General features: G+C 62.8%; 3 protein-coding genes across 4 annotated transcripts; 1 reads left to right on the top strand and 2 right to left on the bottom strand.

Annotated features, from left to right (window-relative positions):
- The first annotated feature begins 426 nt into the window (after positions 1-426).
- Positions 427-10,491, top strand: PKMYT1 (protein kinase, membrane associated tyrosine/threonine 1). Of its 2 annotated transcripts, none has more exons than XM_004586687.4 (8): positions 427-607; positions 6,717-7,083; positions 7,824-8,317; positions 8,881-8,987; positions 9,077-9,249; positions 9,328-9,485; positions 10,094-10,171; positions 10,246-10,491. In XM_004586687.4, the coding sequence occupies exons 2-8, from the start codon at positions 6,733-6,735 to the stop codon at positions 10,373-10,375; spliced, it is 1,491 nt and encodes a 496-aa protein (XP_004586744.2). In that variant the 5' UTR covers positions 427-607; positions 6,717-6,732; the 3' UTR covers positions 10,376-10,491. The 2 variants fall into 2 exon arrangements, with proteins under 2 accessions (XP_004586744.2, XP_058536762.1); XM_058680779.1 differs by having other exon boundaries at positions 428-597.
- Positions 10,492-10,643: 152 nt separating this feature from the next.
- PAQR4 (progestin and adipoQ receptor family member 4) lies at positions 10,644-13,414 on the bottom strand. The gene is made up of 3 exons (XM_004586686.2): positions 12,912-13,414; positions 11,750-11,971; positions 10,644-11,641 (listed from the first exon to the last, which is right to left on the bottom strand). The coding sequence occupies exons 1-3, from the start codon at positions 13,075-13,077 to the stop codon at positions 11,208-11,210; spliced, it is 822 nt and encodes a 273-aa protein (XP_004586743.1). The 5' UTR covers positions 13,078-13,414; the 3' UTR covers positions 10,644-11,207.
- Positions 13,415-14,500: 1,086 nt separating this feature from the next.
- KREMEN2 (kringle containing transmembrane protein 2) lies at positions 14,501-17,460 on the bottom strand. Its single transcript, XM_004586684.2, has 9 exons — positions 17,278-17,460; positions 16,870-17,044; positions 16,456-16,547; positions 16,263-16,387; positions 15,969-16,122; positions 15,373-15,705; positions 15,180-15,299; positions 15,011-15,089; positions 14,501-14,921 (listed from the first exon to the last, which is right to left on the bottom strand). The coding sequence occupies exons 1-9, from the start codon at positions 17,369-17,371 to the stop codon at positions 14,711-14,713; spliced, it is 1,383 nt and encodes a 460-aa protein (XP_004586741.2). The 5' UTR covers positions 17,372-17,460; the 3' UTR covers positions 14,501-14,710.
- Positions 17,461-21,860: the final 4,400 nt, after the last annotated feature.

Here is a 21,860-nt window from a genome sequence, read left to right as displayed (position 1 = left end):
CGGGCCAGGCCGCACCCGGGGACACCCTGGGGAAGTGGGCGGCGAGTCCCGCGGGCAGCCCACCGGCGCGGCCTTGCCGGGGTCTCCAGGGCCACAGGGCCTTCCTGCTTCCCCCAAGTGCTGCTCCGCGACTACGGACGCCGGACTCGGCCAGCCCGGTCGGAGCTGCGGGTGCCCGCACCGCGACCCGAGGCCCGCCCGCACCGCACCGGTCACCACGCCTCCGCCTCGCGCTCGCGCCACGGAGCCGACGCCCACCGGGCCGCGGCGAGGCGCAGGGCGCCTGCGCAGTGGAAGCGCCGGGCTGAGGGAGTGGGGCGGCCGCGCGCGCGCACAGGACGTGAGGGGCGGGGCTCAGCGGATAGGGCGCCTCTGATGGGCTGAGCTGGGCGGGGGCGGGGCAAGAGGAATTTGTGGGCGGGGCCTCGAGGCCGGTTTGGAATTTTTGGCGCGAGACGGCTCCGCGCGCGCTCACGGGCCGTTCCCCGTCCCGAGAGTCCTCCGCTCGGGCGTCCGGAGCCGTCGACGCGGACGCCTGGGCCCCGGACTGCCCCGCGGCCTCCGCCGACCCGGAATCTGGGACCTCGCTGAAGCCAGGTGAGCCCAGGTGAGCCCCGAGCAGGCCCCGCGGGTTCCTGCCGACTGGTGGCGGTTCCGGCCCCTGACGGCCCCTCCCCGTCAGCCTCACCCACTTGCCCTCACGCTCTGCTCAGGGGCCGGCCCCTGCCCCTCCGGGAGCCCCGGCCGGCCCTGCCTCTCGTGACCGCTCTCGGGCCGCGGCTCAGCCTCCCCGGCCGCCTCTCGCGGGAACCCCTTTCCCGGTGACAGCCCGGTGTGCTGACTGAGCCGTGGCCTGACCGGCCTGCTGAGGGAGAGGCGAGCGCCCTCCGAGCCGGCCTGGCAGTGGATGGGGTGCTGAGGAGGGGTCCCACGGGCGGCTGGGAGGAGGGTCACTCCCTCGCCTTCAGTTCTCTTCGGGTGATCGTATCTTCCGATACATTGTGGCCGCCGCTCTAACTGCCTCCGCTCTCCTGCTTTCTTGTTGGGGTCTCAGTGGTAACATTCTAACCAGGCAGCAGCCTGTGGCCCCCGCCCCCGGGCGCCTGTGCCGGGGTCCTCTGGGCTGGGGACCCCCAGAGCCTCGGGCCTGTAGCAGCTGCGAGCATCTGGGGGAAGGCCAGCAGGGCACACGGAACATAGGCAACACCGCTAACAAATCCAGTGACATCTCTCTCAGGAGATGCTGCCACTCAGTTTCCCGTTTCCTGTTGGAGTCTTGGCTGCTGGGCTTCGGCGCCAGCTGCTTTGTCGATGCACCTGGGAAAGCAGTGGGCGATGGCCAAGTGCCTGGAGCCCCTGCCCGAGCAGGCTACCGAACGGAGTGCCTGTCCTGGCTTCAGCCTGGAAGAGGTCTTTATCTCTCCTATTTCTGTCACTCTGCCTTTCAAATAAACAAGTTCATTTTAAACGATTAGATTTAAGAAAAAGGAAACATAGGAATATTTGCGCTAATCAAGAGAAAATGAGTGATTCTGCCAAATTAGATTTGCATTTGAATATCTACTTATCCTGGCACCATTTGTTGAAGAAAGTGCTCCTTGCTAGTGAGTTATTTTGGCACCCTTGTTGACAGTGTGGGTTTATTTCTGAACCTAGCTCTACTCCCTTGATCCACACTACATCTGCCCTTATGTGAGCATCACTCACTTTTGGTTAGAAGAGCTTATGGCAGATTCGGAACCGAGAGGTAGGAATCCTCCACCTCCATTCTTTTTGGAATTATTTTGACAATTCCGAGTCCTTTGAATTCCCAAGTAGATTTTAGGGTCAGCTTGTCTCAGGCTCTGCCGTGAAGGCAGTTGGTTTCTTGCAGAACTGTTGCTGGAGAGCATTGTCATGCTGTCCCCAGCAAGTCTTTAGATGGACAACTGTGGAGTGGCTTTCTTTGTAGTTGCGTCTTTAGGTTTTGTTTTGTTTTTTCCTCTCTTCTTTTTTTAGATTCATTCATTTATTTGAAAGAGAGCAAGACCGACAGGGAGAGCTCCGCCATTGCTGGTTCACTCTCCAGATAGCCGGAACGGCCAGAGGCCAAGGGCCAGGCCGGGAGAAGCGAGGAGCGCTACCTGGTCCCTCACGTAGTATGGCAGGGACCATCTTCGACTGCTTTTCCTAGGCTTTATCAGAAAGCTGGATTGGAAGCGTAGCAGCCAGGACATAAACAGGCACCACATGGGGCAGGATGGTGGCTCTACCTGCTACACAGCAGCACCAGCTCCAGTCTTTCCTCATTTTTTTAAGGTTTTGAAAGAGTTACAAAGAGACAGGGAAAGATCTTTGATCTGTTGATTCTCTCCGCAAATGGCTATAAGACAGAGGTGGGCCAGTCCAAAGCCAGGAGCCAGGAGCTTCCTCTGGAGCTCCCACATGGGTGCAGGGGACCAAGGACACGGGTCACTTCTGCTGTCCCAGGGATCTGCATCAGAATTAGAGTAGCGGGGCTTGAACCGGTACTCATCTGGAATGCTGGTGCCACCGGTGAAGGCTTTGGCTAATGACAACAGTGCCAGCCCCACTCCAGTCTTTAGTTTTCGTGGTTTTTGTTGTTGTTTGTAAGCCGGGCCCATTTGTCCATGTGCTGCATTTGCTGTACTGCTGACCTAGGTTTATTTTTGTTTTTGCTCCCACTCCCTTCCTTTGCACTGTTATTTGCAAATACGTTTCTGTATACTTTATGCTCAACATCCGTTACCTAATAGTACTATTTAATAGCTTCTTCAATAAAACATTTATTTATTTATTTGAAAGTTGAGTGATAAGGAAACAGAAAAAAGGCTCTGGCACTTGGCATAGTGGGTTAAGCTGTTGCCTGCAGCACTGGCATCCCATATAGGCATCAGTTTGTATTCCGACTGCTCTGCTTCCCATCCAGCTCCCTGCTGATGTACCTGCTAAAGCAGCAGAAGATGGTCCAGTTACTTGGGCCCCATTATCCAAGTGGGAGGCTTCAGTGAAGCTCCTGGCTCTGGCCCAGCCCACATGTGGCTGTTGTGGCCATTTGGAAGGTGAGCCACCAGATGGTAGGTCTCTCTCTCCCTCCTTCTCTGTGACACTGTCTTCCAAACAAATAAATAAATCCTTTAAAAAGAAAGAAAGGATGGGCCCAGTGGCGTAGCCTAGCAGCTAGAGTCCTCGCCTTGAACACGCCAGGATCCCATATGGGCACTGGTTCTAATCCCGGCAGCTTCACTTCCCATCCAGCTCCCTGCTTGTGCCCTGGGAAAGCAGTCGAGGACGGCCCAAAGCTTTGGGACACTGCACCCGCATGGGAGACCTAGAAGAGGTTCCAGGTTCCCGGCTTCAGATCGGCACAGCACCGGCTGTTGCGGTCACTTGGGGAGTGAAACATCGGATGGAGGATCTTCCTCTCTGTCTCTCTTCTCTGTATATCTCACTTTGTAATAAAAAATAATTAAATCTTTAAAAAAAAAAAGAAAGAAGAAAGAAAAAAAAAGGAAGGAAGGAACAGATCTTCATCTGCTGGTTCACTTCCCAACTGGCCACAACAGCTGGGGCTGGGCCACCTGTACTGATCCCTCAGCCACTTTACCAGGGGGCTGGATCAGAAGCGAGCAGCCAGGACTTGATCAACACTACAATGGGATGCAGGTGTCACAGGCAGCAGCTCAGCTAGTTGTACCGCAGCACTGACCACTAACTACTTTTTTTTTTTTAAGATTTATTTTTTTATTACAAAGTCAGATATACAGAGAGGAGGAGAGACAGGCTATTATCAGGGAACTAGGTCAGAACTGGAGCAGCTGGGACTCAGTTGTCTGTGACGGATGATTACACCACAGGCAGCAGCTTAACCCGTTATGCTGCAATACCCAACAGAGTGGGAGAGACAGAGAGAGATCTTCCATCTTTTGTTTAACTCGCCAAATGGCTGCGAAGGCTAGGGCTAGGCCCGACTGAAGCCAGGAACCAGCAGCTTTCTCTAGGTCTCCCACGTGGGTGCAGAGGCCCAGGCACTAGGACTGTGACTGAAGCGGGGCAGCTGGGACATGAATTCCATGGTGCCCATGTGGGATGCCAATGCAGGCAGTGGCTTTACCCACTACACTGCAGTTCCCGCCCCAGAAGCTGACACAGGAGCAGTGCAGTCCCTAGTGACATTTTAGACGGATCGCAGTGACTCGGCAGTGGGTCCCTTCCTTCCCCTGGAGCTTGTGCTTTGTGCTTGCTTGGTTTGTTGCTGGCAGGATTGCTGTAGTGAAGTCTGTTTCCCCCACAGTCATGCCCGATGCGCCAGCAGGCTGCGGGTGCGTCCCTGGCATGTGCGCCGTCACCCTGACCCAGTGGTTTCAGGAGGCCTCTTTGTGATGCTATTCCCTGATCTCGCCCAGCTCTGAAAGCTCTGCCATTGCTGGTTCTCTGTTCTGTCGTCATCATCCTCTTCCTCCTTACTCTCACCTCCACTTCCTCATGTTTGGTTGAAAGACAGAGTTCTAGAGAGAGAAACCTTCTGTCTGCTGCTTTACTGCTCAAGTTACCAGAACAGCCAAGGTGGAGCCAGGCCAAAAGCAGGAGCCCAGAACTCATCCAGGCTTCCCGTGAGGGTGCAGGACCCTAACCACCCAGCTCATCTTTTGCTGTTTGCCCAGGTGTAATAGCAGGGAGCTGGTTCAGAAATGGAATAGCAAATTGGGGCCCATATGGTATGCCAATGTATCAGTGGGCAGCTTAACCTGCACAGCAGCGCCAGCCCTACTGTGTTTTTGTTTTTTTTTTTTAAGATTTATTTTTATTGGAAAGGTGGATATACAGAGAAGAGACAGAGGAAGATCTTCCATCCGATGGTTCACTCCCCAAGTGAGTGCAACGGCCAGAGCTCAGACAATCCGAAGCCAGGAGCTCTTCCTGGTCTCCCACATGGGTGCAGGGTCCCAAGGCTTTGGGCTGTCCTCGACTGCTTTCCCAGGCCACAAGCAGGGAGCTGGATGGGAAGTGGAGCTGCCAGGATCAGAATTGGCGACCACATGGGATCCCTGCACATGCAAGGCGAGGACCTTAGCCACTATGCCATCACGCCAGGTCCTACTGTGTTGTTCTTGTCAACACCGAGCCATGAATTGCTCCGCAGACTGATCCTATTAATTTTGCCCCCCTTAACACAGTGGCAGTTGAGGCCAGGGGGTTTGCTCCTCCTGCAAGAGGCTGTGTAGATGCTGTTGCCCCCGTTCTGTGCACATCAGTCCCGTGAGATGACTTGGCTCCTATCTGGGAATATTAGCCACCTCCTGCTTCTCATTAAACCTCCATTGATTTTGACAGCACCTTTGAGCTTAAAGTTTTCTACATGAGGTTTAAAATTAAGTCACTTGGGGGTTGGGGAACATTTCAGAGACCTCTGCTTGAGGTCCACCTCTCAAGCTGTGCTGTGGACCTAGGAGCAAGGCCGTGGTGCCCTTCTCTGGGAAGAGCTCTGCTCCCTCAGGTAGAATGCTCCGTGTGGTAGTGACCTGTGGCCCTCTCTGATTGCCCCTCCCTTTGTGGAACCTCCCTGCTATGGATGAGCAGGGACTGGCAGATGAGCCCAAAGGTAAAGCCTTGTGAGTGAGGGGTGTGGAAGCGGGACCTGTCCTAGCTGCCGTGTGGAGCTAGAGCGCTGAGAAATGGCTAGACACTCTAACAACTGGGAGCCAGGCGGAGCCGCAACTGGCCACACCCATGCTAGGACCCTGGGAGGAGGGCGGCAGGCATGGAGCAGGTGACAACTGTTTCCATGTTCTTACCAGGGCTTGGTTGATTTTTCTGTTTCATTATTTTCAAGATTGGTTTATTTTTATTGGAAAGGTAGATTTACAGAGAGGAGGTAAGAGAGAAAGATCTTGCATTTGCTGGTTTACTCCCCAAGCAGCCCCAACGGCTGGTGTTGAGCCAATCCGAAGCCAGGAGCCAGGAGTTCTTCTAGGTCTCCCACGCGGGTGCAGGGTTCCAAGGCTTTGGGCCGTGCTCGACTGCTTTCCCAGGCCACAGGCAGGGAGCTGGATGGGAAGTGGAGCTGCCGGGAGTAGAACCGGTGCCCATATGGGATCCCTGTGCGTTCATTCAAGGGGAGGACTTTAGCCACTAGGCCACACTGCCAGGCCACATTTTATTTATTTAAAAGGAAGAGTTATAAAGAGGGAGAGACAGATATTCCACCGAATAGTTCTCTGCCCAGATGCTCACCACTAGGGCTGGGCCAGACTGCAGCCAGGAGCCAGGAACCTCTTTGGGCTCTCCCACGTGGGTGCAGGAACCCAAGCACTTGAGCTGGTCTCTGCTCCTTCCCAGGTGCATTAGCATGGAGCTGGACCAGGAATGGAGCAGGCAGGACTTGAGCCAGGGCTCATATGGATGTTGGCACCACAGGCTGTGGTTTATCTCTTTGTACCCTGTTTTGCTGTGTAAATGTGTCTTCACCTGCTGTGTGTCCTCAGTGTCACGTCCAGAGACTTGATTCTGAGCAGCCTCATCCCTGGTGCCTGCTTCATTGTCATCTCCCAGGTAGAGATGATGGGTAGCTGGCCCCTGCCTTGGCTAGCATCTGTGCAGTGTCCCCACAGCCTTTGTTGAGGGCAGAGCATGGCGGGGGCCAAGTGCAGATGCAGCGCCAGGCGCAGCCGGAGCAAACACACTGCACCGCACTCAGCCCCTTCTCTGCTCCCCAGGCTTCCTGCGCTGGCCATGCCTGTGCCCACAGAAGGCACCCCACCGCCCCTCAGCGGCACCCCTGTCCCAGTCCCGGCCTACTTCCGCCACGCAGAACCTGGCTTCTCCCTCAAGAGGCCCGGGGGGCTCAGCCGGAGCCTCCCACCCCGACCCCCTGCCAAGGGCAGTATCCCCATCAGTCGCATCTTCCCTCTTCGGACCCCGGGCTGGCACCAGCCCCATCCCCGGAGGGTGTCGTTTCGGAATGACACCTCAGAGACCCTTCAGAGCCCTGGATATGACCCAAGCCGGCCAGAGTCCTTCTTCCAGCAGAGCTTCCAGAGGCTCAGTCGCCTGGGCCACGGCTCCTACGGGGAGGTCTTCAAGGTGAGTGTCGGGCCTACACCTAAAGGACCCTTTGCCTACCTCCCCTCCACAAACTAGCAGTCACCCAGGCAGCATGCCCTCCTCCCCTCCCCCACCTGCCCCTGCTGGGCAGGTCCCTCCAAGCGCTGTCTCACGCACACTGGCCCCTTGTCCAGGGTCTGGCATGCGCTGTGGCAGCTGCCGTCTCCTCACCCCTGGAGCCAGTGTGCTGGGGTTCTTGGCAAGTCTGCCTGGCCCCTGGAGCTGGCCCTGAGTGCAGTGCACACTCCACTCAGGCTGGCAGGCTCCAAGGTATCTTCTGGCTTCTATTCTTTTTTTTCTCAGAAAAAATATATATTTTTTCTCAATATGTTTCAGTCCTTCATATTTTCTTTCTTTTGCACAAGTACCACATAGAGACCCTTTTGTTAGAAGTACAAACGGCACAGTTGCCTGGATCATACTGCCTTAGACGTAGCAGCTTTTACCACCTGAGTGTGCTGCCCGCCGTGTTCCTTGACCAGCTTTTCTCATGGACAGTACACCCTAGGGCCAGCCTGCTCCTCTGCTGCTGGGTCTCAGACCCGTGCACCGAGTTGTGTCCACTTCTGCTGTTACAGCGCACAGGGGTTTCTAGTATGGATGCCTGCTGTGCACTCCTGCACTTGAGTGACATTTCAATAGACTGCCCATTGTCCTCCAAATATGGTCACTCCCGTGTCCCAGCCCCTCCCTCATCTGTGCCACCACCTTCCTTCCAGGTGCGCTCCAAGGAGGATGGCCGGCTCTATGCAGTCAAGCGTTCCATGTCGCCATTCAGGGGCCCCAAGGACCGGGCCCGCAAGCTGGCTGAGGTGGGCGGCCATGAGAAGGTGGGGCGGCACCCACGCTGCGTGCGGCTGGAGCAGGCCTGGGAGGAGGCTGGCATCTTGTACCTACAGACGGAGCTGTGTGGGCCCAGCCTGCAGCAGCACTGTGAGGCCTGGGGTACCAGCCTGCCCGAGGCCCAGGTCTGGGGCTACTTGCGGGATACCCTGCTTGCCTTGGCCCACCTGCATAGCCAAGGCCTGGTCCACCTTGATGTCAAGCCTGCCAACATCTTCCTGGGGCCTCGGGGCCGATGCAAGCTAGGTGACTTTGGGCTGCTGGTGGAGCTGGGTGCCATCGGGGCTGGTGAGGCCCAAGAGGGAGACCCTCGCTACATGGCCCCCGAGCTGCTACAGGGCTCCTGTGGAACAGCAGCCGACATCTTCAGGTGAGGGGCAGGCGGGGGTGTGGCAGGCTTGGGGGTGCCTTCTGGAGGTGATGGAAAGAGGACGCTCCCTGGGAGGGAAGCCCCGTCCTGGACAAGGCCAAGAGAATGCCCTCAGGTCTGAGGGGTGCCTGCCCCTGACCCCAGTCGGGGGACTTCCCAGGCCGTGTTGCCCGTGAGGGTGAACCCTGGTGACTGCCTCTGGCAGCATAAAGGGACCACTGCCATTGCGGGAGGCGGAGGGAGTTGCCCCAGGTTAGAATTTGGCAGGTCCCACTGGCCCACAGCTAAACCACTATCCTGCCTCTCACACTCCCATCTGGCCACCTCTGTACAGGGTGAGTGAGGCACAGGGAGAACTCACCTCAGCAGTCTACATGCTATTCTGTGTGGGATCTATACTCCATAATGGGGTTCCAGGCCTGATGGGGCCCAGTCCACCTCCCACACCCCCTTGCTTGCAGTGGAAGATAACAGTCCCCTATCACCCACCGGGGCAGTCTGGGACTGGGTCTGTGTCCCAGGACCAACCCTACTCATTTCCATCCCCATTTTGTCCCTCCTAGTCTGGGTCTCACCATCTTGGAAGTGGCATGTAACATGGAACTGCCCCACGGTGGAGAGGGCTGGCAGCAGCTGCGCCAGGGCTACCTGCCACCTGAGTTCACTGCCGGTGAGTTTGGGTGGGCACAACAGTGGGGGTATTGTGGGCTCAGAACCATCAATGCCTGGGGCGCTGACATGGCCCCACTTCATTGGCAGGTCTGTCCCCCGAGCTCCGTTCTGTCCTCGTCATGATGCTGGAACCTGACCCCCAGTTGCGTGCCACAGCTGAGGCCCTGCTGGCCCTGCCCATGCTGAGATCGCCACGTCCCTGGAGTATCCTGTGGTTCATGGCTGCAGAAGCTCTGAGTCATGGATGGGCCCTGTGGCAGGTAAGCCCCCTTCAGAGTCTGCTGGCTGCACCCACTCCCAACCAGGACCACCAACCCCTGAGATTCCTCTCCCCACAGGCTCTGCTTGCCCTGCTGTGTTGGCTGTGGCATGGGCTGGCTCACCCTACCAGCTGGCTGCAGCCCCCAGGCCCACCAGCCACCCCTCCTGGCTCACCACCCTGCAGCCTGCTCCTGGACGGCAGCCTCTCCAGCAACTGGGATGAGGACAGTCTACGGTGAGAGGAGGGTGGCAGGGTGGAGTGACAGCTCTATTGTCACCCCAGGGATGAGTGGTGAATGGGGATCTCCCACCAAGCCCAGCCCCTTCTCACAGCCTGGAAGACAGCTGAGGCGGGAGGGATGTGGCCTGCCTGGTGTGAACACAAGTCGGGGAATGGACCAGTGGCTATACACAGCACAGACTGGCACTCAGGGCACTGTCCCTCTGTTCCCAACCTGGCAGCATCTGCCAAGGTCCAGGGACACAAGGTTTTATCCCTTCCCTAGGTGGGAGAGGCTCCCCATGGAGCCTGGGAGTCCCCTCCCTAAGTCGTCCTGGGAGCCAGTGGGAGATGGTAATCTGTGCCCCCCAGCTCTGGGGAACAAATGGGAAGCACAAGGAAAGCTTCATTTATTGAGTTTGCTTGTGCCTGCCCAGTGCCTGTGTGTTGTGCCAGGGCTGGAGGTGGCCTCTGAGTGTGGTTGGGTAGAAAGACTTGTAAGCTGTTGGAGTGCACCATGTTTTATTTCACCCTGCGTGAGGTGGGAGCCTGGGCCATCCCTGGGGCAGAGCTGCCCCTGCCTTGCACTCCTCAGCCCTCAGCTTTTCTCACCCCTTCTACAGGCTGGCACGCTCCCCAGAGGCCACCCTGGTTCGGGCTATGGGGAGTACTTCCACTCCCCGCAGCAGGTACCCACCCAGGTGAGCAGACCCAGGGACAGGGACGGGGGTGTGGCTGGCTTGGGGTCCTGAGTGTCAGCTTTCTTTTCCCTCAGGGATGCCCTGGACCTAAGTGACATCGACTCAGAGCCACCTCGGGGTTCTTTCCCTTCCTTTGAGCCTCGGAATCTCCTCAGCCTGTTTGAGGACTCACTAGACCCCACCTGGACCTCGGGCCCAGCCTAGCTGCTTTTAATATTTTGTCCCCTTTTCTTCTCATTCCCTAGAAAGTGGGGCCCCTCTGGGGACTCCCATGGGTGCCCTCTGCCTGGCCGTGTGTAATAAAAGGTATCTGAACCTTGGGAATGCTTGTGGGTATGCCACATGGCACTGCTGCCTGGGGCTCGGGCCTAAGGCTGCTCCTGCTGCAGAAGCCAGGGCCTCAGCCTGGAGCCTTCCCGCTTGTGGAGCAGATCTCTTGGGCAGCTTGTGCTGTCCACATGGCAGTCAAGACACAGGGCAGACTCAGCCTAGATGGGCCTCCCTGGCTACTCCCTGTGCATCTGTGGCAGCTGCCTGGGAGAAGCAGCAGCAGCCACCCTTGAGCCACTTTGTCCACTGGACAGAAACGCCAACACCCACTTGGTGCTGGATGAGGGGGCTGGTCCTGCTACCTCAAACCCTCACTATCCTGGACAGGAGGGAGGTGGAGCGAGCCGGCTGTTGAGAGGGTGGGCTTGTGGGGCAGAAATGTGTGAGTCAGGAAGTGTGGCCTGGGAGGCTGGCCCAAGCGCCAAGAGAGGCCTCATGGGAGGGTCAGGACAGGTGATGGCTCCAGGCTGGCAGGACTCCAACAATCACAGCAAGAAGCGCCCCAGTTGGTCTGGTTGAGCCCTCACAGGACCCAGACAGGGAGCAGAAGCCAGAGCTCCAAGACAAGGGTGGGGGACTTGGTCAGTCCACAGAGATGGATGGAGGGACAGACAGCTACTCCCAGGAGGAAGTCTGTGTGCCAAGGAGCCAGCCCCTTGAAGTCAGCAGGAAGGAAGCACGGCATTGGCTCCTAGGGGCAGGCAGCTCAGTCCGGTGGGCAGGCATGGTGGGCGGCCCAGAGCAGATCGGGCACCACCCCGGCGTGCAGCTGGAGGATGGATCCCACGCTGAGCAAATGCATGATCTGGTGCGAGTTGCCCCAGTAGTCAAAGCGCCCAGGTCCCCAGCGCTCTGGCAGACGGGCGACGTTCACCAGCCCGCCGAGCAGTGCCAGTGCGTCCATGCGCAGGTAGCAGGGCAGGGAGCCTGGAGCCCCTGAGCCCAGCCCCAGTCCGCGGGCCCCGAACACCAGCAGGCGTGCACCTGCTTGCCAACCAAAGGCCCGGAGCCTGGCAGTGGTGGAGGGGGCGGTGAGAGCCCTCCAGCCGGCCACTCCTGAAAGCACAGTGTAGCCCACCAGGGCAGCTGGGCGCAGCCAGGGCCTGCAGGCCAGGGTACAGTGGATGATGGGCAGGGCCCCTGCATGGGGAGACAGAGCGTGTTAGTCTGGGGGTCTGCCCATCCTCCCTCCCAGAGTTCACCCTGGCCCCCCCTTCTCAGCTCCCACCCGCCGGGACCCCTGCTCACCAAGGGTGTTGACAAGGCAGACCCCACACATGTCCAGGGCGAGGAGTCGGGCGTACACAGAGCTGCCCCCTTGGTGGCACATGAAGAGGTGATAGAGCACAGAGCCCGCAGGGGGTGCCAGGCAGGCCACACAGTGCGTGCCCCCCAGCCAGCCATCCTTGCCCAGCTGTCCCCAGGGCATGGTCATCGGCACCAGCACCAGGAAACCCAGCAGGGCCAGCCCTGGGGGAGGGAGACAGGTATGCATGAGTGTTGGCGTGGAGGACACGACACAAGGGTGTCCTGCCAGTGTCGCTGGTCAGCTCATCAGGGCAACCACTGTCACTATTACTGGTGAACACATGGGCTAGGAGAGGCCACGTGACTGCCCGGGTGAGCCCTGTGAGCCAGCGAAGGGCAGTCCACAGCCTGACCTCTCAAGCTGCAGGCAGAGCTCCCCGTCTGCCACACAAGACAGAACAAGAGGACACAGTGGCAATGAGCAGCCCGTTACTGACCTTCCGCCTCAGCCCAGACAGAGGGAGGCCCGCCCTGATCAGAAAGGGGCTGAATGGAGCAGGCACCTGCCCCAGCACGGACAAGGGTGAAAGGGGGTCCCGCTGCCTTTTCCTGGCGAGGTCAGGCCAGGCAGCGGCCGCAAGCTCACACTAACGTCAGCCCCCCTGGCTCAGGGCCCCTCTGGCCCGGGCAGCTCAAGGGCAGGCAGGGCTGTGTCAGCGGAGCTGAGCCGCAGAGGAGGGGCCGGGCGCCCTGGCGGGGAGGAAGAAGCTGCCAGGAGCTGGGCGGTGGGGGACGGCTGCCCACGGACCCTTCCTCGTCGCAGCCACCACCCATCTCCGGGACGGTTGCTGGCAAGGAAGGGTGCCCAGGACGCTGGTGCCAAGAGGGGGTGGGAAATCGGGCCTCTCGCCCCTCCTCCCGGGGGTGAGAAGGGATTACCAGGGCTCAGCCCCTTCTCTGCTTCCCTCCTGCCCGGGCTCCCCGCTGGGAAGGCGGAAGCTGCGGGGCGGTCTGGGACAATGGCAGCTTTGTCACCGCGGCTCCGGGACGCAGCGGGGCCGGGCGTCCCGGGACCCAGCGTTGGGCGCTCCCTGCCTCTAGGCCCGGCATGACACCGGCAAGGAAAGCTCGGTGCGGGATGCGGGGTGGGGGTGCGACTCACCGTGCGTGTAGATGTTGCCCAGCTCGTTGTGCAGATAGAAGAGGCTGCGCAGGCAGTCGGAGCCGCTGCTGGCCGGCCGATACCCGGTCAGCACGAACTTATTGAACTGCAGGTGGGGCGGCGAGCTGGCCCAGTCCAGCAGGCGAGGCCCAGTCAGGAACGCCATGGCCCAGCGCAGCGTGAGTGGCCCGCACTCCTGCTACCCACAGCCGCCGCCTCGGTGGGGTCCTAGAGCCTAGGGAAGCATGACGACCCGCCGCCCCGCACAGGGCAGCTGTGCGCTGTGGTCGGGGGTCCTGGGCCGCGCCCCTCCTGCCGCGCGCAGGCGCGAGCCTGACGCCCCCACGCCGGGGAGGGAGCAGGGGACGCGCGGGCTTCCCGGGCGCAGTGCAGTGGACTCCACCGGGGCTGGAGCGCGGCAGCGGGCACCGCGGAGACGGCCGGTTGTCTTGCGGCCGCTCGGAGGACGGGCGCGGCCGGACGCTGGAGGGGACGCCAGGCTCCGCCCCGGCCGCTCGCCCCCGCCATCCCGCCGGTTTCGCGCGCTGGCTCCTGACGCAGGCGCTGCGAGGGCCAATGGGCGCGGCCGGCGGGGAGGCCCCGCCTCGAGGCCGCAGAGACAGTCCGGGTCCTGACAATCCCGATGGCCTGAGGCTACTGCCAATTCGGGACCCGACGTTCTGGGTACCACGGAGTCCGCCTCGGTGACCCTGGCCCCTGGATCCGCCGAGCGTTGAGCGCCCGGGCTTCCTTTGGTGACCACACCTCCGGGTACCCACCCTGGAGGGCGCAGCCGCGTCACCCAGTCCCACCCGCAGCCCGACCTCTGTCCAAGGTGCTGCTGGCTCTGACCCGTTCGGATGGGTCGAGGCTCTAGCCGGCCCATCCCCGCCTTGCAAAAGGTCTCCGCGCCTGCCCGACTTTTTCCGGGGCGCTGCGAGGCACGTGGACACCCAAGCTCTCTAAGGGCCCGGCTGAGGCACCTGGAGCCGTCGGGCGAGGCCCTGCTGTCGGGATTGAACCTGTCCTGATCCGCGGCCTGTGCCTCGCCCGGGACGGTAAACAGAGGCGGAAAGCTAGAGACAGGAGGGAAAGACCGACCCCGGCCCGCCCACTCGCTCTTCCGCGTTCTCTGCGCTTCTGGCCCGCCACCCGCATTTCCGGCGGCTGAACTCGGCGCAGAACCCCTCTGCGCCCACATGGCCGCCGCACCCCCGCGTGCTGATTAGCGTGGCTCCGCCCGACACGCGGGCACTTGCCAAGACCTGTACCAAGAGGTCCTTTAAAGTTGGGCGGATCTTTTTCTTAAAAAAAAAAAAAAAGAGGCTTTATTTACTTATTTAAAAGCAGAGTGACGGGGAGATAGAGATCTTCCACCTTCCGGTTTACTCCCAAGATGCCTGTGAAAGTGGACACTGGGCCTGGGAGCCACCGGCCAGGAGCTCCTTGGGGAATCTCCCAGGCAGGCAGCAGTCAGATAAGCAGATGGGCCATCCTCTGCTGCCCCCAAGCCCTCCCGCGTGAGGTGCCAGGTGGTTTCTGGCCCCTCATCCGGGGCAGCAAGCAAGGCCCACAGGAAGGCTGGTTCCTCTTGCCCCTTGGCCTCCACCTGCTGCACTCCAAGGGCCAGAGCAAGTCTCTGATAATAGCACCGAATGCCTCCTATCCGAGGTCGGATCTTCTCCAGATGAGCTGAGCCCAGCTGCCCTTAAAGGGGCAGAGGGTCGAGGTAGGGCAGCGTCCCTAGTGTCCATCTCAAGCACGAGTAGAGAGGGTCCAGTGGACCCTGGGAGTCCGGGTCAGAGGGCGGAGATGAGCGAGCGCAGAGAGCTCTGGCTGGAGGCGCTCAGGGAACAGTAGCCCGTGGCAGGGCCCTCTGTTTGGGGGTCCACTGAGGGGCAGGGCAGGGCCACCCCTCGGGGCTGGCGGTACCACACAGCCCAGCCTCTCCTCGCGCCCTGGGAAGGCCCCAACGCCAGCGGCCCTTTCCCCGAAGCCAGCAGGCAGCTCCTAGGGAGGGAGCAGACATGAGCAGGATCCCAACCCAGCCCGGCTCCCTACTCGCCCCCGTCTGGGGTCCCAGCGCCCCAAGCCCGCACCGTCGGCGCAGCAGACGCAGCAGTGACAGGAGCAGCAGCAGCAGCAGGGACGCGGCGGTCACCGTCGACAGGACTCGGGCTGCGGGCGGGACGCGGGCACGGTGAGGGCGGAGTCCCCAGGGGCCACCGGGGGGCCTCCCTCCCGGCGCGCCCAGTGCGCCCGGCTCACCGCCTGGCCGGGCCTGCGGAGCTCCAGGCCCGGGGCTGCAGCTCGTGTTGGCGGGGGACCCCGCGGGGGTCTGGGCGGAGTCTTGAGGCCGCTCCCCGTCCTCGGCGTCGTCCCGCAGCCCTGCGGAGAGGGGTGTGAGGGCCGGGGGCGGCGGGGGCGGCTCGGCTCGGGGCGGGGCGGGGACGCAGCTCACCGCGGTAGGTGAGCGCGAAGCCCTGCGCGTGGCCCCGCGCGTCGCTGCGGAAAGTCAGCAGCAGCGCAGCGGGACGCAGGCGCAGCGGCCCGGGGGGCGGCGGGCGGGCGCCGTCGAAGGCGCGGAGCAGGCGGCCCGAGGCGGCGTCGCGCAGCTCCAGCCTGTCGCGCGGGTCGGCCAGCTCGAAGAGACGGAAGGTGAGCTCCAACGCGGCGCCCGCGGGGCCCAGCAGCCAGCTGCAGTTCCGGTCCGGCCCGTACTCGTCCGGGAAGTCGGGGGAGTAGAGGACCCCCTGCGGCGCCGTCCAGTTCCCCTGGCAGGAGCCCACCGACACTGCGGGCGGGCCGGGCCGTCAGGACCCGGGGCAGCTCGGGCTCTATTCTTGCGGGTCCACAGCCAGCCCCGCCCCCAGGCCGCCCTGTCCCTGAAGGCCCCGCCCATCGCAGCTCTGGCTCCGCCCCCTCATTCATCCTCCTCCTGCGGTCCCGTCGCGACCCGGAATTCAACCCCTGCGCCCCTCATCCGGAGGCTTCGGCTCGGCACCTGCCGTCCGGACCGCGGCCCCGCACCCCGGGTCCCGCCCCGGCGCTCCTCACCTTCGTAGATGCCCAGACGGCCGTCTCCGCCGCAGAGCTGGCCCGGGTGGCCGAAGCAGATCTGGTCACAGTCGGTAGCGGGCGCCGGGCGTCCCCGGGCCAGGTCGCCTTCGGAGCCGCAGAAGCAGGCGTAGCCGGCCTCGACGCCTGCCAGCTGCGAGTACAGAGCGGGTGAGGGCAGGGGCGAGGGCTGGACGGGGACTGGGCAGGGGCGAGGGCTGGACGGGGACTGGGCAGGGGCGAGGACTGGGCAGGGGCGAGGGCTGGGCGGGCTGGCGGGCGGGGCACCCCTACCTGGTAGCCCTTCATGCGGCAGAAGCGGAGGCACACCTGCACCGTGAGCTTCGTGGAGGTGCCGCTGGGGCCGCTCAGAGCCGGCGGCGCCCCCGAGTCCACGAAGCACCCCAGGTACCCGGGCACTGCAGGGGCGGCAGAGTGAGGCTCCTGCGCGGGAGGCGCCCCGCCGCCCCGCCCGCCCCGCACTCACTGTGACACGTGGGAATGTCGCAGTAGCGCCAGTAGATGCCCTCCTCCGTCTCGGCCACGTAACACCAGGGCTGCACGTCCCCGTCGGGGTTCCTGCCCGCGGGGCGAGGGGCACAGGCGGTCAGGCCCGCCCCCCCAACTACGCACAGCGTGGCCGTGCAGGCCACAGGAGTCTGGGTTTCTGCCGGAGCTTCTGGCCGTCATTCAGAGGGCCCCAGGGCTTGTGGGGGTCCTCAGCAGTTCTCAGGACACGACCTCGTCTTGGAAGGACACGAGACCACATCGACCCGCGCCCGCTCCTCCTCCTGGGCGTGGCTCTGCACGTCGACCCAGCCCCGGCTCCTCCTCCCGGGCGTGTCCATACAGCCGGTCCCGCCCAGCCCCTCCTCCTGGGCGTGGCTTGTCCGCCCCTCACCTGCAGAAGTTGTGCGCGCCCAGCCCCCAGCGGCCCTGGGGGTCTCTGGCGCTGCTGTAGCTGTGCTGCTGCGTCTGGTCCCAGAAGAGGCACGGGCGGCCGGCCCCGCGCGGGCCGGTGCGGTTCTGGCGGCCGCGGTAGTCAGCGCCGTTCACCTGGAAGCACTCGGACAGGTCTGCACGGCAAGGGCGGGACCTACGGAGGTCAGGACTCCGGCCGGGCATCCTCGGAGCCCAATGCCAGCTTGCCAGGATCCCCGGCCTCCCGTCACCCCGGTCTGGTTCCCCGGCGCCTGTCTCCGCGAGGGGCCCTCGGGCAGCTCAGCTGCTCCAGCCACCTGCTCGGCCCCTTCCCTCTGCCCCGCCTCCGAGCCCCAGCCCTGGGGGCGAGGCCGTAGCCTGAACTCACCTGGGCTGTGCAGGCTCCCCGCCGAGGCCCGGCGCAGCAGCGGCGGCCACAGGATGAGCAGGACGAAGAGGCCCGGTAGGGCCTGAGTCCCCATCGCCCTTAGTCAAGTGGAGGTTGTCCTGTCCCAGGCACCAGCCCCGGGGGGGGGTCGCTGTCCTCTGCGGGGTTCTCACCCCGCTCTGGAGTCTCTGTCCCCCTTAAGCGTCTCCCTGTGCCGGTTCCTACCTGGGGGTTATGGGGGTCTCTTCCGAGGGGTGTCGGCTGCGGCGCTCTGGCCTCCCTCTTTGGGGCCCTGGGCCGGCCCGGCTGCAGCACTCGTGCCCTTCCGCCGCGCCCGCTGTCTGCGTCCTGGCCCGGGTCTCTGGCGCACTGGCTCCTGCCCCTCGCGTCCCTCCTCTGCTGGTCCCTCCCCACCCCCGGGGAGACGGGAAGCCCCGCCTGGGACCGAGCGCAGGCGGCAGGTCTAGACGCCTCCCACGCCTGCCCCCCAGGACCCCCGCCCCTGCCCCACCCGCGCTCTCTAGAGCCCGGGGTCGGTGAGGGTTCCAGGGGCAGGGTGTGGAAGGGGACGAAACGGGCTGACGGGCAGCGCGACCCCCTCCCGGGCCGCCCAAGCACGCGCGTCAGGTGTTCGTGCAGTGCCTGCCCACGACCCTCCCCAGCTCCCGACGCCAACGGGCGGAAGAAGAAAGCGCCGCTCCCGGCCGCGGCCCCCGCGAGACGGGCGGGAGTCGGGGGCGCTGGGCCTGGGACAGGCAGGGGCAGCTGGCGTCTGCGGAGGAAGGCAGCTGCGCCCTCTCTCCGGGACCCCCAGCCCTGGCTCTCCCGAGCCCTCGCCGCTGGGCGGTGGAATTTCCCCGGCGGTGCCCCCCACCTGGCGGGGGAGGGGGACAGGGGCAGGCCCAGGCAGGCGTGGGGGGAAATTCCCCACCCCCTCCCCCGGCCCGACTCCTCCGGGTCCTCTGATCTCCCAGCGCCGCCCGCCCGCCGCCCGCGGGGTTTGGGGGGAGGCCAGCGCAGGTGCGGGGAGGGCGGGGGCCTGGGGAGGAGGTGTGGGGCCCCGCCCCGAGCCCTCGACCCCCGCCCCATGCAGTCTAAGCCGCGCACCCCTCGCCAGGCCGCCTGCCCAGCTGTTGGGCTGTGGCCTGGAGCTGATGGGGAATGAGATGGATGGCGCCGCGGAGACCCTCCGGATGGCGCGGCCCGGGCCACCAGCTCGCCAGGCCCTGTGGGAGCCCTTGTCCTAAGGGGCAGGTGACGAAGCCACAGCTGACAGAAAGAGGGGCGAGGCGGGGGCGCGCGCAGGACCCCGAGAATCAGGGTGGTTCGTGGACCCAGCAGAAGTGCGGCATCACAGCACTGACACCCACCCACCACGGCCGGCAGGGGGCGCGTGGTGTCAAGGCCAGTCCCAGGCGCCGATGGAACCTTCCAGAACGCAGACAGGCCCTGCCCGCCCGTTTGTGGACGTTTACACTCAGGCTCTGCAAGCAGCTGCCTGCCTGCCGTCCTCGGGCCCTGCAGGGACGGGGTCTCCCTCAGCTCTCTGTCCTGCCCACCAAGCCCCCGGGGCCAGGATTAATGGGAGACGCGGGGTCACGGGACTCAGACTCTGCTTGGTCCTTTACAGGTGAACCGGTCCCACTTTGGGGACCTCTAGTTGGACACTAGCCTAGAACACATCTCCAGCAGCCCACTTAACACGGCAGGGGGGCAGCTGAGGCTCCCCCAGCGTCCTCTGGCCAGGCCCCCCTCAGCCCTCTCCCAGATGGATGAGGGGTGGAGCTGAGGGGTGCTTTCCTGGGAGTTCAGAGAAGGACCCCGAAGTTCCCACCGTGACCCCTTTCCTGTGCCCTGTGCCCCTGGCCTACCTTCCAGGGCCCTCTACCTCTGCTCACTGCTGGGCCCCACTTCCAGCTGGGGGAGGCCGTGCCTAGGCAGGCACCTCCATGCCTGGTGTCAGGTCTCCAACAGCATCACCTTCAGAGAGCTGCGCACCTCCTGGGTTCAGCTGCGGCCTAGAGTGGTCTGTTATGTGTACGCCGTCCCCTGTCTGAGCAGAAAGGCTGCCCAGGGCAGGAACAGGGTGGGGCTGTGCCACCTGCCTGCTGGCTGGCAGTACTGGGGGGGCTGCTGACTGGGATTCCAGCACACCAACTTGCCAGCTCCCTGCCTTGGGGGTGTGAAGGGCCACAAACTGGGGGCTGCCACAGTCAAGGCCCCAAGCCCTGGGGGTGCAAGTCCCAGACTAGCTAGCTGTTTGGAGGGTGCAGCTACAGAGAGAAAAAGAGCTCTTAAATTTTTTTTAAACCATGTAACCATTATACAAGATAATTTTTTTAAAGATCTATTTTCATCACAAAGTCAGATACACAGAGAGGAGGAAAGACAGAGAGGAAGCTCTTCCGTCTGATGACCTACTTCCCAAGTGAACGCAACGGCCAATGCTATACCGATCCAGAGCCAGGAGCCTCTTCCGGGTCCCCCACGCAGGTGCAGGGTCCCAAGGCTTTGGGGCATCCTCGACTGCTTTCCCAGACCACAAGCAGGGAGCTGGATGGGAAGTGGAGCTGCCGGGATTAGAACTGGTGACTATGGTCCGGGTGCATTCAAGGTGAGGACTTTAGCTGCTAGGCCACTGCACCGGACCCAAGATAAAATTGTTTTTAAAAGATTTTAAAGATTTTATTTTTATTTGAAAAGCAGGGTAACAGGTAGAAGGAGGGAGAGAGATCTTCCATCTGCTGGGTCACTACCCAAACGGCCAATCCGAAGCCAGGAGCCAGGCCTTCCACAAGGATCCAAGCGTCCGAGCAGCACTTGGGCCATCCTCTGCTGCTTTCCCAGGTGCATTAGCAGGGACTTGGATTGGAAGTGAAGCTGATCCATGTGGGCAGCGGCTTTACCCACCAAACAATGACCCTGGCTCTGGCCTGTCCTTGAACTCGTTCCTGGAAAGCCCCCAGGTCACAGAGGCTCCGTCACTTCCGGCCCTAACCCACTCCTACAGGGGGCTGGGTAGCCAAAGGCTAGCGAGGGACTGCTGGGCAAAGGCTGGCAGCACCTGTCGTCTGCCGGCGAGGACTGCTGGGGAGGGCAGTTTCCGCAGCCACAGCCGCCAGGTGGGGAGTGGGCGCGGGTCCCACTGCCCAGGCTCTGGCCCCGAGCGCAGCCAGGCGCACAGGAAGAGCAGCCGGGACACGGGGGTAGAGCCCAGCGGGGTCCTCACGGCAGCCCCCCAGCTCCTAGTCCTGAGCGGGCAGGGCTCCCGGCTCGGCGCCCGCGGCTGCACCGCGTGGCCTCGAGCGCGCCCTCCTGTGGCGGCGTCAGGAACCACAGCGCGGCGGAGGCCCCACAGGTGAGACCAAGAACGGCAAAGAGCCGGCTGGAGGGCGTGGAGGAGGCCGCGTCTGGAGCCCGGCGCCCGTGGGCGCCTCGCGTCGCCGCCGGGCTGTGGGCATGAGGGGAGCTCTTCCCTGGCCCTCGGGGCAGGCAGGCTGGCCCCGGGGCCCCACCTCGACGGAGCGCCCAGCTCGGCGGTGCCTCGGGCCTGGTTCATCGTCAGCCTGAGGTGGGTGCCCTGGCTTGTTCTGTGGCCGCACAGGGAGGACAGAGCCCTGGTCAGCGCGGCGGGCGGCACAGAGGGCCTCCGTCCCCGCAGCAGGCGGCTCTGGGATTGCTGTACCGGACACTGGCCCGCCCCTGGGTCTGAGAGCAGGGAGGGGAGGTGCACCCCCTGGGCACTGCCTACAGTGTCTGGGCTGGTGCTGGCGGGAGACCCCCGAGGCCCTTCTAGGTTTTGGTCACTGAAGGAAGCCGGGGAGGGGACACCTGGTTGGCCCCGGGGACGGGTCTGCAGCTCTGGGAGGCCGGGCGGGGCCTGGGGGGCTGCTGCCGTCCAGCTGGGGAGTTGACTGAGGATGAACTCGGAGACCTCCCAGGGAGAGACTGGGCTGGGGGCCGCAGGACAAGGCCCAAGTGGACTCCAGGTGTGTGGGGAGGCAGTCGGGCCAGGCCGGGCTGCAGCTGGGGGCCCTTGACCGTGAGTGAGCAGGAAAGACTGAGGGCAGCTCCAGGCGCCCTGGCCAGGTCCTCAGAGATGACCCCAGCAGGGCGGAGGGGAAGCTGATGGTCACCCTGCCATTGACTTCCGGTGTCCAGAGCAAGCCTTGGTAATGGGGCGTGTGGTAGGGTCCCAGCTTGGGGTGTCGCCTGTTACCCCCACCCACCCCAGAGCCCTGCACCCTGGCTGTGGACAGTCCATTGGAGACGTTGATGTGTGTGTGTGTGCTCTTGGTGCCAGAACCACACCGTCTGCTTACTCTGCTTCTGATTGAAGATTGGATCTGTTGGAAAGGCAGAGTTAGAACAGGAAACGCAGAGCGGTGTTCAGAGTCCACAAGGACTGGGGCTGGTGCTGTCTGGAGTCAGGAGCTTCCTCCCTGTCTCCCACGAGGGTGCTGGGGCAAGAATTTGAGCCCTCAGGTACATTGGCAGGTGCTGCATTGCAAGAGGAGTAGTTAAGACCTGAACTGGCACTCATATGGGATATTGGTGCTGCAGGTGGTAGATAAACCCGCTTT

This window comes from Ochotona princeps, chromosome 24 (genome assembly GCF_030435755.1).
Source record: "Ochotona princeps isolate mOchPri1 chromosome 24, mOchPri1.hap1, whole genome shotgun sequence".
In the NCBI taxonomy this organism is placed as follows: Eukaryota; Metazoa; Chordata; class Mammalia; order Lagomorpha; family Ochotonidae; genus Ochotona; species Ochotona princeps.
Note: the sequence above shows the minus strand (reverse complement) of the source record. Positions and strands in the feature narration are given on the sequence as shown.